Source organism: Oryctolagus cuniculus, chromosome 2, assembly GCF_051225735.1.
Source record: "Oryctolagus cuniculus isolate XC-2025 breed Fujian yellow rabbit chromosome 2, ASM5122573v1, whole genome shotgun sequence".
Lineage (NCBI taxonomy): Eukaryota > Metazoa > Chordata > Mammalia > Lagomorpha > Leporidae > Oryctolagus > Oryctolagus cuniculus.
Genome location: NC_142868.1, coordinates 133,639,659 through 133,656,978, shown reverse-complemented (window position 1 = coordinate 133,656,978; position 17,320 = coordinate 133,639,659). Strand labels below are relative to the sequence as shown.

Below are 17,320 nucleotides of genomic sequence, written 5' to 3'. Positions count from 1 at the left end.
GTGAAGGCTGCTGTTAAATAACTTTAATGGTCGGTGTATAGTCACAGGGAGACGTGTTCTCTCCCACGGCTCCTGAGCGCCATCCTCAAAGCTGGTTAGTGCAGGGAGGTAGGGTAGGGTTGATTCCAGTTTTCTCCCAGGAAAGGTTCGGTGGGGGGGGGTCCTGGCCAGCCTCAGGAATGAGCCTCTTAGTACCATGGCAACCACAGCTTCGAGAGTCTTCTGCTCCCCCTCCCCAGCCTACCCCCGGTCCAGCAGAGGAAGAAGTGGCCAAACTGGCCAACTTGCTGGGGCAGTGCTGTATCCAGAGCCCACTTGCATTTGGTCACTTTCTCTTCTGGCCAGATCCTGGTGCCAGCACCTTTCTCTCACACTGGTGACTGGAGCCAAGTGCGGGGCAGGCCTTTGCTGCAGAGGCCTCTGGACCGTGGGGATCGCTGCGGGGGGAGAGGGGCGACCGAGCGGGAAGCCCCAGGGCAGTGGTCTGGGGGGACAGCATCCAAGGAAAAGGTTCGGGGTCGCCCCCAGGACAGGGGGTGGGTCCAGGCTGGGGCAGCTGAGCCGGGGCTGGGCAGGGCGGGCTGGTCTGTAAACATGGCTAGCCAAGGTGGGGGTGTCTCCAGCCTCGTGCCCTCTCGCTGGGCCAGGATGTCTGTCACCGCTGCGATGTCATCCAGCGGCTCAATAGCTGTGGCACCAGGAGGGGGTTGAGGGGAGGGGGCTAGTCAGAGCTCAGGCCCAGGCCTTCCCAGCCCTGAGCATCACCTGTCACTGTAATAGGAGGAAAGCAAAGCCCGGATCTCAGCCGAGATCGCATTATCCTGGAGCAGCAGCCCCTCACCTCGGCCCCCCGAGGCCACGGGCTCTGAGAGGGCTGTGGGGCACAGGGTGCAGAGGGGAGGGGGAGAGGGAGAGGAGCAGACGTGGGTGAGGAAACCGAGAAAGGAGAAGAATAAAAGCGATGCCAAGCAAGTGGGGGGTCAGAGGAAGAGACAGGAAGCCGCATGCAGAAAGGGAAACAGAAAAGAAGAAGTTAGGAAAGAAATCCATGAAATGAATCTGGTTCTTTGGGGTTTTGCTTGAAACTGGTGGAAGTGGTTCTAAGAAGAGTTGGAGAGGAGAAAGGAATACAATGTACTGGGGGTGGGAGGTGGACCTGGGGCCCTGGAGAACTGCCTTAGCCCAGAGTGTGCTTTCTCTGTTGTCACAATCTGGGTTCCCTGGAAGCCCCCAGCCCTGCTTCCCATCAGGTTCCTGGAATGTGCTGTCACTCACCCATTTCGTGGTACAAGGAGCCCTGCTTGGCCAGTGCTAGGGGTGGTTTCCGGGGGGCAGGAGTTTCGATTTTCATGATCTCATCACAGCACTGCTTCCATTGGCCTGGAGGAAAAACATTCAGTACAGGAGGGCGCCAGGCTGCCCTCTGCCAAGGCATTCTCCTCCTTACACTTCACTTGGCACAGCAACAAACCCCAGTCCTTCTCTCTTACTCATGTCGAAGAAAAGCTGCCACAGGGCCTCCATCCAGCTCTGCAGGGCTTCCCGGCTCTCTGTCTGAAGGACATGCGTCACCTCATCATTCCCATACCGGTTACTGATGCTTAGGGTGAAGGGCCGGCCTGGGGCCTGATCCCGCTCCCCTGCCCGGACGCGGGTCTCCTGCAGGAGAAATAGGGGGCCATGAGAGTCGGAAGTGAAAGGAGGAGCTCGTGGGGCTTTTGCGGAGCCTTCTTTCCCACCTCCTGCTGAGCAGAGTGGGAAGGCATGAAGGAAAAGGCAGGATGAGGCAGGTGGTCCAGAGTCAGGGTGGGGGGGATTGAACCAGGCAAGGAAGGACAGAGCGGGCCAAGGACACTGATGCCAGCTGCATGCTCTCATCTCTGAGGTCTGCACCCACCCTCCTGGGGCTGAAGGAGAGGCTCCTGGGCCCAGGCGCCTGGTAGCCTCACCACCAGGGGACCCGTCACCTTGTTAATCGCAATAGTAAGCAATGGCTCTTCGCCAGCGTCTGCATCCTCAGGTCTCCGGTAACAGAAGATGTTTGTGCCTTTCAGGACTCCGTGCACTCGGGCCCAGTTCTGCAGCTCCCCAGCTTGCTGCATAAATGACTTGGCGTTTCCTGGGGGAGTCACTCCCAGCCCCCATGGCGAGCCCGCTCCTTTTGTCTACCCTCCTCCCATCCTTTACTCAGCTGGTCTAGCCGCACCCCTCTTCCTCCACCCAGATCTTGCTTTCTCAAGAGTCCTGTTCCGAGGGGCCCAGGCTCTCCTCTGCCTTCCCTCTGTTCCCTCCCACTCCACAGGGCCCCTCACCTGCACCCTGACGGTACCACTTGCACTGGGCTGAGTCATGCAGAGAGGCTGGGCTGCCAGGCGGCAGCACACGCTGCCGTACAGGGGCAGCCAGGCGGGGTTCTCCTCTGGGGGAGGAGGAGGAAGTACAGGGTGAGGGTGGGAATGAGAAGGGACCTTTCACCAGCCAGCATCCTCCACACCCACGCACTCACCGTGACTGGCAAGAGTAAGGTCATGTGTGCGGAACCCATCTTGCACTGCTGTCAGGGTGAGCATGGTGTGAGCCAGGAGGTGGTAACGGGGACCACTGGAGGGAGGAGCAGCAGGCACATTAGACAGCAGGCGCTGCGAGGGCTGAGCAGGGCTGCTGCATGAGGCTGCCACACACAAAACGAGCCTGCCACCCCAGTGGGGCTGGGAGCGTACATTTACTGGCTCCGACCCCGGCTTTAGTTTGTCATCCCACTGTAGTCCCACGACAGCCTGTAAGCTTCGTGGCATCCTTCATGTAGATGAGACAAAGAGAGGTTAAGGAGTTTGCCTGTAATTGGTAGCCCTTCAGAGTTCGGTGGTTCCACAGGGTGCTTCCAGGTGCCTGTAGGGCACCTCATGGGCCCACACCACCCTGCTCCAACTTTGGAGCTTCGTTCTGTTCACATAACTCCCTGCCTTCGTAAGGATTCTGCACTGGCCAGCCTTGGGGTGTGGCCACCGCCACGTGTCCGCAGGTCCTGGCAGCAGTGTAAAGGGGTTTTGCATGCTCAACACATGGGTCACTGTGGGCAGGACACAGAGAGGGCCTTACCCCACGGCCGGGGTGGGGAGCAGGATGGGACTGCTCCCCGTGCCCCCAGCACTGTCCAGCGATGCCCGGACACGTCGCCCTGAGGAGCGGCCCAGGGAGCTGCTCAGTTTGGTGGCTAGTCTCTTGGGGGCACCAGCCAGGGCGCCCTCCTCTTCCACACAGGCTCCGTATAGCTCCAGCCGCAGCTCAAAGTCTGGCCCCGCCTCTGTGCTACAGGCGTGCAGGAGGAAGAGAGGAGAGTGGCCATGGAAGTCCAGGGGACAGTCCGGGTGGTGTGGATGGTGCAAGCACAGGGCAGCTCCACAGGGAAGGCCCGCTGCCCACCCGCCTGCCCCTGCCCGCTCCTCCGCTGGAGCAACAGCGTCTGAGAACTTGGGAGACGAGGACTCACAAGAGCACGCTGCTCTGAAAGGAGATGTCCGTGAGGGTCCTGTCCACCAGGATCATCTCTGTGTCCTGAATCTGTTCCCCAAGCTGCAGCAACAGGAACACAGCCCAGCGGTGCAGGTCTGGGGACCGAGAGGGTGCGCCACTCAAAACCGGTCCCCCACACCTCCGTGCCTCCGACCTCAAGGGCCCCGCCCCGTGTTCGTCCCAGGGTGGGTAGAACTCACCACCTTTGTTCTTGAAATACTCTGTGTCCTTCCACATGAGTGGAATCCTCAGGTCTGAGGGGTAGAGGGGTGGGAAGAGACATTGAGGTGGGGCAGGAGACCCTGTGGGTGGGCGTCAGGTGCCAGCGGCCAGGGATGCTGTGCTTCTTACCAGAGATGCAGACACGGCCTCTGCACGGGGAGCGCTCAGCGGGTGGCCCGCTGTCGGAAGGCCTGCGGGTAAATCACAGCGTCCTCACCTGGCCTAGGAGCCCCCAGGCCCCCAGACAGGCTGGCACCTGAATCCAGGTCTGCTGGGCTTGGGGACATTAAGGACACTTGAGCCACATCATCTTGCACGTTCCTCCGGCTCCAAGCCTGACCACCTCCCCAAACCCCTGCCAGGGACAAGTGGGGCCTGGAGGGGCAGGTGTCCAGACAGAGGCCCTTCCAAGAGCTCTTTGTTAACCCGAAGGCTTGGTGCAGCAGGTGGGGGAGGGGCACTGCAGGCTGTTCTGATGGTAATAGGGAGGCTGCTCCTTTCCATCACCTAGCGCTACTACTAGCTCATACTGTGTCAGTCAGAAAATAGTTGGAGCAGTGTTTGATGAAAAGACAGAAGTAGGGAATGCTTGTGTGCCAGTCCCCACAGAGCCCCCTCTGCCCCACAGCTATGATTTCCCTGTCCCCTGCTGGCCACAGAGGCTGCAACTTCTCCACCTGTCCCCAGTAGGAGACACGCAGCCTTCCCCTCTCCTAAATATGCCAGCCAGTTTATCCCTATGTAGTCACAGTGTCACTAATGTAGTCACAGTGTCACTAATGCAGTTACCTGCTTAGGGCCGTCAGCTAGATGAGGTGACACTGCTGGCAATGTGTCTGCCACCAGGGACTTGAGTATACCTCGGGTTACACTGTGTGGGCTGTGTGGTGACAAGGCAGGGTAGCCCGTCCAGGCGGGCCTATGGGAGGCAGCACGCTCACAGGTGGTGCTCCCCTTACCTGCATGGGGGGCGGCTCTAGGGTGGATTTTCCACTTGCCCCTGGCAGTTACCCCTGTGTCAGCCTTCCTGGCTGAGATGGGTACTGTGCCAGCGAGGAGCTGGGACTATTTCCCCACTCAGCCTTAATGAGGCAAGCAGGCTCCTCTGCCAATAACCAGCTCTCCAAATGGCCAATTTACCAAAAATGGCCAGTTCTCAGAATGATCCTTTTGTCTATTTTCTCCAACACGTTCGTGTCGCCATAGCATTGTCAGATCAGCAGTCTGCTGTCTGTGTGGCTTGGGTTGCACTGCCAGAGCTGGGTCCTTTGAGGATACTCAGGCACATTAATAGGAATGGACAGGCTTTCCTTGAAGTGGTCTTTTTATTATTTCCTTTCCTAGTTCCTGTCTCTGATGGTGAACCCCGGGTATAACAAACCATTGTCAGTTTGTGGTAAATCGGCCATTCAACAAATCGACCATTTGGTGAGCTGGCTTTGAGAAGATTCGTTTTCCAGAAGCCAGCCAGCCAGACTCATCAAGATCACAGCAGGGCTGAGTGAATTAGGGCTCTGCATTAGCCCCTGCCCCTCAGCCTGCTGGCTGTCACTAGTGGCCAGCCCAAGCCACCCGCAGGGCACCTCTGAGCAACACACGGCCATGGACACCACCCAGGTGTCTTCCAGGCCCTGGGGACGCTCCAGGAGGGGCTCATCTCCACGGTGGTCCTCACCCCACAGAGGCACACGTGCACCACTGCTATCCATAAAGGCTGCCATTGAGGCCTCGCCTCCCCCGTGCTCACCGCCGGCCTGTCTTCCCCAGCACCTGCGCCTCCTTGCGCCGCTGCAGCTCGCCCATGTAGCTGAGGATGCGGCTGTTGCACACCAGCAGGCTCTTGGTGGCCTCTAGAGCCTGCTCGCGCTGGGAGCAGGCCGCCAGCAGCTTGCAGGCCCCTTCCCTCATCCGGATCTCATGGTCGAGCTTCCTCTGCAGTTCTGTGTCCTAGCCAGGGTCAAAGGAAGGGGGAAAAGGAAATAACAATCAGGGGACAGGCTGAAGCCCCCTCCCGCCAGCCTCCCTGGCCCTAGTTCCCAGGCGGGAGAAACTGACAGGAAACTCAAGTTTTAGGCAGTTTAAGAGCAACCCTGGAGTTTCCACCTCCCCTGCCCAGGAACAGATGGAGAAGCTCTGTAAAAGTACAGATGTCCTTGTGCATCTGAGGGTTTAGAGTACAGGTTCCTTCTATAGTGGTTTTTTTTTTTTTTTTGAGTGCAGTTTGGAAAAGTCTATGAAAACTGCAAATTCACACATCCTTTGATCCAACTCTGCAGTATCTAGGGGTTATCCCACTGATACAGTCACAAGTGTAATGGGGAAAGCCATATGGACAAAAATACTAATTGTGGCATTACTCTAAACACCAAAATTAAAGGCCCTTCAATATGGCATTGGTTAAGTAAGTTATAGCATGTCTATACATCATAATAGCACAGACGTTAGAGTGAGGGACACACACGTGTGCAGACATGAACAACCCCAAAACACTGCTGAGAAAGCAAAGCAGAATCATACTATTTGTGCAGGTTGTAGACATACACGTGTGTGTGCCTATATACACATATACACAGATATGCATTCTTACGGATAGACTGCTAGTGGTGTGGGCCTAGGAGCCAGGAATGGAAAAGAGACTTATGATACTTTCTGTGTAACCCTTTCTATGTTACAGTTTAAAAAATATTAAATTTTTGGAGTTAAAAATGACCCCCCCACACACACACACCTAAAAGTGGCAGAATGAGTTTTGGAAAACTCCCCAAGTGATTCTAAGGTGCAGCTAGGGCTGAGGGCCAAGAACTAAAGAGGATGGACAGATATTCAAGGCCACCCAGGGTTGTCCCTGAAGACTCATGTGGCAGAGGGGAGGGGACATTAATTGGCAAAGGTCGGTGGAGAAGCACCTCACCACCTACAAAGTTTACCCGTGCTTCACAGATCCCCATCTGCATTCCAAATTAGGGGATCCACCAACTCCTGGCCCCCAACTTGAGAGCTGGAGAATGGGGGTGGGAAGATAGGTGTCCAGGAGTTTCGGGTAAGGGTCAGAGGGGAAGCCCTGAGGGAGGCGCTGGAACATGGCTCAGAGAGGAGCCCTGGAGGTGGTGGTGCTTACAAAGCACTGGGCAATTCACTGAAGCTCCCTAGCCTCAGTTTCCCCAGCTATGAAATCCCAGGGTTGTGAGGGCTCAGTGAGACAATGCCTAGCACAGAGTGCACAGACATGGTGGGGGTGCTGATGTTAATGATGCCCCATGGGCAGCAGGAGCATCTGCCCCGTGACCACTGGGGCACCCTTGTCAAGTCCAAGGCTCCCCATCTACAATGCAGCTGGGAGGCAAGAGATGCAGGCACTAATGGCTGCTCCCTAAGTGCCCTGTCATAGCATATAGGCACTCATAGCAAACAGCCCCTGTGTACTTCTGGCTGGGGGGACCAGGGGTGGGGCAGGCATCAGAGAGGAGATGGAATACCAACCTGGCCACTGGGTACAGATGGGGCAGGACTTGAGGCAAGCCAGCCAGCCAATCAGACAAGGGGGAAGAATGAGGCCACCCCAACCTGCCGTCTCCTTCATCCTAGTTCTCCTCCTCCTCCTTGCCGCTGTCCCTGGTGGTGCCAGCCTTCAAGTCTCCAATACCTGAACACCCTAAGTTCTCTCGCCCAAAAGCCCTGTCCAGTCTGCCTGCAGATGCTTCCTTCACTTTCTGTCTCCTGGGCCACTCTGCTAATCCCACTTGCATCACCCTCCACCCAGCACCATCCCAAGTAGGCCAACCAGTTCCCAAAGCCCCCTCCCTCAGGACGCCCTCCTGCACTACGCAGCTCCTCCCAGCCTAGTTTTGTCTATCTGCACCAGGGTTCTACCTCTGCTAAAAGCTTCACAGCTTGCCAACCTGCACTCCAGTCTGCACCCGATTCCCACCACAAACACCCCAAACGGAGGACAGCCGGCGAGGAGGGGGACGCAGAGGCGCCCTGGAGCCCCCTCACGGCTGGCCTCCGTGCCCAGTCCCGGCACTCACGGATCCTTCCCTAGCCCCGTCCATTGCGCGTGCGGCGCTGGCGCATCGGCGCGCGGGGACCGGGGAGCCGCCAGCCCAAGAAGCCGGAGGAGCCGGAGGACCGGCGCAGCCGCACCGGCCTCCGCCCGCGGCGCTCCAGGCGCGGGTGACATCAGCTCCCAGTTGCCGCGAGAGCGGTCCAGGGGCGCAGGGGTGCGGGCGGTCCCTCTGGGCGCCTGGCCGGGCTAGGCTCTGGGCTCCGGGGCTTGCAAGCACGGAGACCCAGTCACAGCCGGAAAGGGCTCCCAGCCCTGCCAGAGGCGGCAGGCCCCTCCCAGGTTGCAGTCGCTCTCCAAGGTGACCTCTTGCCCACGGGACAAGGGGAGGAGAGTAGCTTACACTTTGGGAAAGCTGGGAGGTCACTGAGCCCAGTCTGAGTGAACGGGACTGGGGGCCCAGACCCCTCAGTCACTTCCCCATAGCCCTGCAGCCTGGAATCTACTCTCCCACGACCCAGAGTGCCCTAGAAACCGGCTCTCGCCCTGGGAGCACAGGATCTCAGCAATCCCAGCCCAGGCTCCGGATCCCTGTGCTTGGCCCGTGGCTCCCTCCCCGCCCCCAGCATTTCCCCCAGACTCTCTCTCGGGAAAGAGGCCAGAGTTGGGTGTCAGCCTGACCTGGGTCAGGTCCCAAGGGGCCATAGGAGGATGAGTCACAGCACACATTAGGCCCTCCGTGGCCAGCCCGCCCCCTCTGTCCCTGACTTCTGCTCTGTTTCTCATCACCTCTGCTTCCCTTCAGAATCTCACCAGGCTCAAGGCTGGGTTTAGGCACTTGACAAGTGGGGAGGATTTAACTTTGGGAGGCTTGGTTTGTAGACTGGAAAGTATCCCACCTCTTTTGCATTATTTGTGGACTAAATGGGAGGGTCTAACCTCCACCCGGCTCTAGCACATGTTTAAAACAAGTTTTCTCTCACTCTCACCTCCCTTCTACCTGGAATTTAAAGCACCTCCTCCAGAAAGTCTTCTTGGATTTACTCTGCCAGGACTGCCTCTCTTGCCATTCCCTGGAACATCAATGGATCTCTCTTTTGAAAGCCGGCTGAACTTGGGTGGGAAATGGATAGAACACTCGGCCCATGGCAGGATGGGAGCGGTGGGCCTGCCTGAAAACCAAGACCCTCCTCTTCCCCAGACCTTGGGCAGGCCCCCGTGGGGAAAAGCCAGATGAGGAGTAGAGGAGAGGGTAGTCCCAGGATGCGGAATTTAAACACTCAGAAACACAGACCAACTCCAGCCAAAGAAACCTGCTGTGACGATGGAAATGTATGGTTTGAAAGCGAGAACAAACAGAACGTCCTTTGCCACTATGACCTGTGGCTACCACCACCAAGGGGTTGATGCTTTGCTTTATTTGAATCAACTAAAGTTAAGGGTGAAGTGGCTGTGTGTAACTGGTGACCTGGACAGTGCAGAGGACAGTTCTCTCACCCGCCTGGGCCGACACAGGACAGTTAGGAACACCAGCATTCCAGCAGGTGCAGGGGGCCCCTTTCTGCATGTTAGAAAAAGGTAGCCCTCCAGGCACACAAATTAGATAAAGGTGCCCCTTGCCTACTGCAGCAGCCAAAACCAGACCAGGACTCCTGTGCTGGGGAGGGTTCTGAGGCAGCCTCTGGGCTCATGGGAAGAGAGTGCCAGGGACTAACTGTCCACTGTGGCCCAGGGGGTGGGGCTGGGGAGCCAGCACACATGCCATAAGCTGCCATTGCTGATCTGCACTCTCCACACTCACCCCTGCCTCTGACCTGCGCCAGCAAGCCCCTGCTGGCCTGGGTGGTCACTTCCACAACATCCCTCATCTTCCCCATCTCAGGATGGGGCATAGCACCTGGCCACTTAGCCATACAGCTAGAAATCATCCTAGAGTCCTCTCTTTGCTGCCACTCCTGTGCAGGCCCCCAGCAAGCCCGAGCAGATCTACCAGCATCATTTGAACCTCCCCCCCCCCCACACACTTCTCACCATGAGTGCTTTAATCCATACCACCAGGTTCAGGCAGGCACCTGTGGTCTTTCGCTGCCTCTCTTGTCAACCCACTTCCCTCAGCTCCATCGCCCGCTCCAGCTGGCCTCCACCAGCAGCCTGTTTTAAAGTCCCCCTCCCCCATTCCCTGATGAAGTCCCTTCATGGCCCAGCATCGCATGGAGAGTAAAATCCAAGTGCCTGATCACAGCCTTCAAGGCTGCGAGACCGGGCTCCTGCCTACTAGCTCCACTCCAACTCCTGTGTTCCAGCCACGCTGGCTCGTTTGCTTTCTCACAAACATGCCACCCTCCTCCGCACCAAGGGCCTTTCCCCAGCCTGAGCTCGAGATCTCAGAGGCCTCCCTGATCTCCACCTGCGATGCTGCCCCTCCCACCTGATTCTGATTCCACCCCCGTTTCACCATAATTCCACTCTGTGATATGACTTCCGGGCTTGCATGTTGAAGGCCTGCTCTCCTGTCTTGCTCACTGAGGACTGCCATGACCTAGAAAGGGGCTGGTACACAGCACATGTTCAACCAATGTCTTTAAGAGTAAGTAAACAGAGCAGCAGCTCCCTGCCATCTCTGGGGCCAGCAGAATCCCTACTCCTGGTCCAGACTCTGTCCAGGCGACATCCTTCCTGCAAACATCACTCCCGTGGCACTCTCTTCGTCCCACACCCACAAGGAGCCCTTGTCCCCAGGGCTGGCATCCACACCCACCCACGAGCTTCCAGAAACAGGTGTAAAGAACCTGCTGCCAACATAGTGCTCTGGCCGGCAGAACTGAGCCTGGGTCCACATGCAGCAGCAGCAGCAGCAGCACCCACGGCAGGGCACACAGAGCCACCTGCCCCTCTCCCCAGCTTGGAGCAGGCCCCGCCCCCTCCCCCAGCTCCAGCAGGGGTGGCCAGGGCAGAGATGGGTGAGACGCAAGAGTGGGGGCCTTGTGCTCCAGGGGTGGTGCCATTACCTCCAGGCTGAGTGCCATCTGTCGGATGTACAGCATATTCAGGTCCTCCAGGATGTGCATTCTGTCCTGCATCTCCGTGCGCCCCAGCGCCCCTTCCCCGGCTGAGCCCTCCAGAGGGGCCCCACAGTTCCTCCTCCCACTGCTCCCTGGCCTGGAAAGAGGTTGGCTAGCTCGTGGAGGGGGAGGGCAGAGGCTGCCCCGTCCCTCTGCACTCCCGTTAGACCCCTCTGGCTGCGGTGACAAATTGTCCTCCCCACTGCTGTGCCGACGGGAAGGGAAAGCGAGGTGAGGAGGAGCGGGATCCCAGGAGGGGAGGCCAGCTGCCCGGAGGGCTCTGGGCACACAGTGTCCAGGCTGGCTTTGGTGGCAGCTGCTCTCCCAGCTGTGGAAGAAAAAGGCCCTTTCATTCCCGCTCTGGCCCCTCCCCAGCCCCCGCCCACACGCCCGGCCAGGCGGACAGAGAACCTGTGTGCCGAGAGGGCAGTGAGGGGCAGGCACAGCTGGAAGCGGGCAGGGAGGGGCGCCTCCTGCAGGCTCCGCAGTGCCCTGGGGTTTGTGGCACGCTGGAGCTCCCCCAGCGGGATTCCGGCGGAGTTTGAGAAAGTTAGGAAGAAGGATCAAGGAGCTGAGGACTTGAGGGCAGAGCGAGCCCAGGGAGTGGGGCAAAGTGGGAGTCCGTTAGTGGTGCAACTCCCAGGGCCACCTCTTCCAACTCGGGGACCCGTCCAGCCCGCCCCACCCGAGGCTCACGATTACCTCGCGTTTCCAGAAGGGAGGAGAGGGAGGGAGAGAGGCTGGGGTGTGCCTGCCTGCTGCTGCTGCCCCCGCTCCCCTCTGCAGGCCCCTTCCCTTCCAGACAGGAAACCAGCCCCGATTCCCAGCCAGCTGCAGCCTGTCCCCCGCCCCCCGCCTCCACTCCAGGCCCACGGAGTCACACACTCCAGGCTCACTCGCTCGCTCGCTCGCTCGGCGGCCCAGCCGGGCCCTGCGGCTCCGCCCCGGCTCCACGGCGTTGGCCCCTGAAGGCAGGGCTGATCCCGGGGGCGGCCCCAGCTCTCAGGCCCCTCCTCCTGGTCCGCGGGCCTCGCCCCTTACTCCCCCACGCCGGCGCCACGCGGGGTCCTCGGGCCGAGTTGCTGGGGGTGAGGGGTTGCCCCCAGTGCCACCAGCTTCTGACTCAGAGACAGCCTGGGACACTGGGACATGGGTGTGAAAGGGCCTTTGTTCTGGGCCGGCAGGATCGGGGCCTGGAATCCCAGCCGGAACGAGAGGGGGCCGGGAGCCAGGCCCACCTCACTTAACCCTTTCCAGGCCCCGGGAGGGAAGGACAGCTCCGAGCTGGGCTCTCCAAATGGGAGGAAGGAAGCAGCTTTGGGGTGGCCACTCGCCCTCGCAGCCCTGGCTTAGCAGCGCGCTTCCAGCCCCCTCCCAAGCCTCCTTAGAAAGTCGCAGGTAGGGCTCAGACGTCGGCGACGCCGAGACCGCGGGGCTGCGGGGCAAACTCGGCCCGGAGGCGGGACTCCTTTTCCGCCCCTGGCAAAGTGGCAGAAAGTTAGGGTGTGGCAAATGACCCCCAAAGAGTTAAAAGAGAGACCCGCCTCGCCAGGCGCTGGCCCGCAGGAGCCCTAGGGGAGGACGTTTAGTGAAGCAGGCAGCCTTGGCCCGCAGTGTAGACGGGTAGCCGCGGCCGGCCGGGATGGTTGAGGCAGGTTGTAGGAAAGTGCTGGCAGCCAGGGGCCGAGCGGGCGCCCAGGCGTTTGGGGCCCGCCTAGCTGCCCACCGCCCTTCGCCGGAGGATGCCCGGGCTGGGAGCGTACACAGGCACATTTTGGGAATCAAGCCTGGGGCCCCTAAAATTGAGGCCAAGCCAGAGTCTTTCGGAGAAGAGGCAAATCGTCCCAACCCTGGTCAGGGAACCTCTGCGGCAGCACAGGTCCGATTACCGTGCAGAGGGTCCACACCTGATTTTCAAGTCAACAACTCCGGCCACTTTGTACCCAGACCGCGGCGTCTCCGCCCCTCGGCGTGCGCGCGGGCGGCGGCCGGTGGCTGAGGCGGCCGGGGCAGCCTGGGCGCGCCCAGCGGGGCGCGGGGCTCTCACCTCGGGCGGATCGCTGAAGACGCTCAGTCGGAAACGGCCGCGTTTGAACTCCATCTCCAGGGCGGACCCCCTGGCCACGGTGACCCGGCTCCGGTGGTTTCGGGAGAACATGCTGGCGGCCCCGCGCCTGTGCGCTCCCTGCGCCCCTCGCACGCCCCAGCTCCTGTCTCTGCTATCTTCTGTCCCTCGACGCCCGCCCGCCAGTCCGGCCGGGAATCTCCCGCTGCCGGGTTCCCAAACCACGCCCCTGGAGACGACACCTGGGCCGGGCAGGGCGCTGCACCCTCCTCTTCCACCCCCGCCGAAAGCCCGGCCCGCCCAGCCAGCACCCGGAGACCAAGCAGGCGGGCCCGACAGCCCGAGCCAAAGGCACCCTACAACTTGAGATCACTGCGGGGGCGCAGCCTTCCGGCCGGGTCAAGATGCCTCACCTGGACTGGGCGGGCTCAGAGAAGCCCCGCCCCACCAACCACCCCCACCTGGCAAGCCGGACTGCCGGGCTCGGAAAATCCCGCAGCCACATGCGTCGCCGCGTGGCACAATCGGTATCTAGCCGGGCCCTGGGGCCGCCCTGATCTCACCCCGAAGCAGACTCTGAAGCGACCGTCTCAAATTCCTCCTGTCCCAAATATCCCTTCCTCTCCTGCCTCTCCCCCTTCAGGTCCCTCCTAGGGCTCTTGGCACCTCCCTAATAGCCACATTTCTCAAGGGGGTGCTTAAGTATGGCTTGGAACCCCAGTTCTGTCACTGACTCAAGGTGGAGCCTTGGCCCACTCTTGAGCTTTTGGAGCTTCAAGTTTCCCAACTCTTTAATGGAGGTCTTGTAATGATCCCTACTCCTTAGGTTTCTGGGAGGATTATGCCTGCAAATGGCAGGAGTTATCAAGACAAAGCAGCAGGTGCGGCACCGTTGTGTCCCTGGACCCAGACCTTAAGTGCCTGGAGGAGGGTGAGGTCTTCCTTGATCTCAGAGTCCACAAGTTCTCAGACTGCTTCGCTGGGTGGTTGAGAAATGGTTACCACTCCCAGCTTCTGCAGGAACAGGTGCACGTTGTCCACCCCAGCCTCCAGAAAGACCAGTGGAGAAGGAAATGGCAGAGAATTAGCTTGCGGGGGATAGGGTACATGAGGGGTCTCCTGGAGGCTTCTAAACTTGCTGGGGGAGAACTTGAAGGAGGACAGAGTTCCTACACAGCAGATGAGCTGGAACCAGGGCCATAACCAGCCTTGAGCTCTTAAGCTAGCTCCGGTTAGAATTGCTTTGCGATAGCAAATACTCAATCTTCTTTTTGGAAAGGCTGACTTAAAACTACTTCAGCGAAAGGGAAGACTGGTTGACTTATGGACTTGCACTGGGCCTTGTGTGTCACAATGATCAGGTCTCTTCCCGTTGCTTGGTTCTGCTTGCTTCCATGGTGGCTTTACTCTTCCCAGCATAACAACATTGCTGCCAAAAATTCTGAGCCTACATCTCTTGGGGCTTAAATTCAGTTGAAAAGAGAACATCTGTTTCTTGAGCCTCCAACACATGTCTGGGATTCACAGCGAGCCATCTGGGATCACTCATACATCCCAAACCAATCACTGTAGCCAGAGGGTGGCCAGACCTGAACCAATCGCTGTGGTGAAGAGGGTTTGGTATGCCAGTCGGCAGGCCTGGGTCACTTGCCTACTCCTGGAGACCAGTTGGAACCCAGTGAGCTGGGAGGCAGAGAGAGGGGGAGAAGTTGTTCCCCAGTGAACGATCCTGGGACTACCCTCAGAAGGGGAGGGAATGGATGACAGCAGGAGATCCACCACACACATTTACATGCAGGAGGAATCCTGGCCAGTAGGAAAGGCAGAGCAGGAGATCCACAATCTATAGATCTTATAAAGCCCACGGCATCTGAGATGCACTGCAAAGGATGGACGAGAGGAAAGGCAGAGAGAGGCACTGTTAATATCCTCAAGTCACTCCTGTAAAAGGCAAGTTCCCCAGGGAAGGACAGTCTGTCTTGTCCACTGCTTATTCCCCCTGCCCCGCACATAGCAAACGCTCAGTGGACATTAACTGAAGTAGATAAACAAGAGGGATGCCTACGGGAAGCAAGCTGACATGAGTGCCCCTGACTGAGATGAGCTGTTGCCCTAACTGTTCATTTCCAGTGTCTGCCTGGAGCCGCAGAGCCCTTTTTTTCCAGATGAAACCTTACCTGGGACGTGTGAAACAGCAGCAGAGTGCTGTGATGGAAGCAGGCGCTGGACCCTCATGCCATGTCCAGTCACCCCTGCTCCTCACTGAACCTGGGCTCCGTGGACGGGCTTGAAAATCCCTGGTCTGAGGCCCAGGAAGAGGTGGAGGAATGGAAGACGTTTGGCCAGGAGGCTGGACTGGGGTCCTGCTGAGGTTTGCACTCACCGTGACTGAGGACTTTTGGAAAGGAGTGATAGAATCTGAGTCTTAGCGTTTCTTCACTATAACCAAATACCGGAAACAGGCTACTCGTAAAGGAAAGAGAGGTGAATTTGGATTAAAGTCTGAAATTGGGCAGGCCTCATTGTTTCAGCCTGTGGTGATGGTGTCCTTGCTAACAGAGTTCCAAGTGTCACAGGGCATAGCATGACAGGTGACAGGGAGTATGCATGTCTGTCTATGGCTCTATTTCTGTCCTTATAAAGCCACCTCTAAACACTGCAATTGTATTGAGTTTGCATCCTTTGTGTACCACTGGCATGAGACTTTGGAACTTAAACTTCTGTATGAGTTCACAGGCCAAATCGACTACAAACCACAGCACAGACTTACACGTTAGAGATCATAATTTGGCAACCTTTTCTATAAATCTGTTGAAGGAGTCATGACTGGGGTTAGGCAAGCCAGCAAACACTGCCCTCAACCGAGAGAGGAGAAATAAGGGCCAAGATACCTATGGACTTGCTTATTAAATTTTTTAAAGATTTATTTATTTGGGGGCTGGTGCCATGGTACAGTAGGTTAATCCTCCGCTTGTGGTGCCGGCATCCCATGTGAGCACCAGTTCTAGTCCCAGCTGCTCCTTTTCCAATCCAACTCTCTGCTGTGGCCTGGGAAGGCGGTGGAAGATGACCCAGGTCCTAGGGCTCCTGTACCCGTATGGGAGACTGGGAGAAAAGCACCTGGCTCCTGGCTTCGGATCAGTGCAGCTCCAGCCATAGTGGCCATTTCGGGAGTGAACCAACAGAAGGAAGACCTTTCTCTCTGTCTCTCCCTCAGTCTGTAACTCTACCTCTCAAATTAATAAATAAAAATCTTTTTTATAAAAATTTTATTTATGGCCGGCGCCACGGCTCAACAGGCTAATCCTCCACCTGTGGCGCCGGCACACCGGGTTCTAGTCCCGGTCAGGGCACCGGATTCTGTCCCAGTTGCTCCTCTTCCAGTCCAGATCTCTGCTGTGCCCAGGGAGTGCAGTGGAGGATAGCCCAAGTACTTGGGCCCTGCACCCCATGGGAGACCAGGAGAAGCACCTGGCTCCTGCCTTCGGATCAGCGCAGTGTGCCGGCCGCAGCGCGCTGGCCGCGGCGGCCATTGGAGGGTGAACCAACGGCCAAAGGAAGACCTTTCTCTCTGTCTCTCTATCTCTTGCTGTCCACTCTGCCTGTCAAAAAAAAAATTATTTATTTGTTTCAAAGGCAGAGTTATAGAGAGGCAGAGGCAGAGAGAAAGAGAGCAAGGGATATTCCATCTGCTGGTTCACTCCTCAGATGGCCACAATGGACAGAGTTGTGCCAATCCAAAGCCAGCAGCCAGGAGCTTCTTCCAGGTCTCCCACATGGGTGCATCCTTGGGCCATCCTCTACTGCTTTCCCAGGCCATAGCAGACAGCTGGATTGGAAGAGGAGCAGCCAGGACTAAAGCCAGCGCCCATATGGGATGCCGGCTGTGGCGCCTGAAGTGCCGGCATCCCAAATGGTTGCTGATTCAAGTCCCAGCTGCTCCACTTCTGATCCAGCTCCCTGTTATGGCCTGGGAAAGCAGTAGAAGATGGCCTGAGCACTTGGGCGCCTGCACCCCTGTAAGAGACCCGGAAGAAGCGCCTGGCTCCTCACTTCTGATGGGCTCAGCTCTGCCTGTTGTGACCATCTTGGGAGTGAACCCGCTGATGGAAGACCTTTCTCTCTCTTTCCCTCTCATTGTCTGTAACTCTACCTCTCAAATAAATAAAATCTTCAAAAAAAGAAGATAATAAATAGTGAAAACGCATCACTTCCTAGTTATTTTACTATTACCTCTTGAGGTTATTCACATCTACAGTGTCTGTATGGCAGAAATGCTGTGTGTGTGCATATGTGTGTGTGCGTGCACGCATGTATCTGTGCTACTCAGCACCTCCTTTCAACTCCTTGCTCAGGATGTCATGTCGGAAATTGGCCATGGTGCGCTGGTTCGAGACCCGGCCGCTCCACTTCTGATCAGCTCTCTGCTGTGTCCTGGGAAAGCAGTGGAAGATG

The 17,320-nt window shown here is 57.9% G+C and overlaps 1 protein-coding gene across 13 annotated transcripts; it reads right to left on the bottom strand.

Moving 5' to 3' along the window:
- Window positions 1-8: 8 nt before the first annotated feature.
- RTKN (rhotekin) lies at window positions 9-13,096 on the bottom strand. Of its 13 annotated transcripts, none has more exons than XM_089326258.1 (13): window positions 11,697-11,909; window positions 10,747-11,128; window positions 5,483-5,682; window positions 3,865-3,926; window positions 3,714-3,767; window positions 3,491-3,608; window positions 3,100-3,309; window positions 2,507-2,601; window positions 2,313-2,419; window positions 1,968-2,096; window positions 1,491-1,659; window positions 1,276-1,380; window positions 9-688 (listed from the first exon to the last, which is right to left on the bottom strand). In XM_089326258.1, exons 2-13 carry the CDS (start codon window positions 10,816-10,818, stop codon window positions 369-371), a joined length of 1,641 nt encoding a protein of 546 aa, XP_089182384.1. In that variant the 5' UTR covers window positions 10,819-11,128; window positions 11,697-11,909; the 3' UTR covers window positions 9-368. The 13 variants fall into 13 exon arrangements, with proteins under 13 accessions (XP_089182384.1, XP_051693234.3, XP_051693227.3 ...); XM_051837274.3 differs by having other exon boundaries at window positions 10,747-10,897; window positions 11,697-11,828; XM_051837267.3 differs by having other exon boundaries at window positions 10,747-10,897; window positions 11,503-11,740.
- Between the last annotated feature and the right edge of the window lie 4,224 nt (window positions 13,097-17,320).

Coding starts and splice junctions, on each gene's coding strand:
- RTKN (XM_051837254.3), bottom strand. CDS start 12,958: ATGTTCTCCCGAAACCACCGGAGCCGGGTCACCGTGGCCAGGGGGTCC. Junction 3,768..3,864: donor AGGCCGTGTCTGCATCTCTG/GTAAGAAGCACA, acceptor TCTACCCCTCAG/ACCTGAGGATTCCACTCATG. Junction 3,609..3,713: donor GTATTTCAAGAACAAAGGTG/GTGAGTTCTACC, acceptor CTCGGTCCCCAG/ACCTGCACCGCTGGGCTGTG.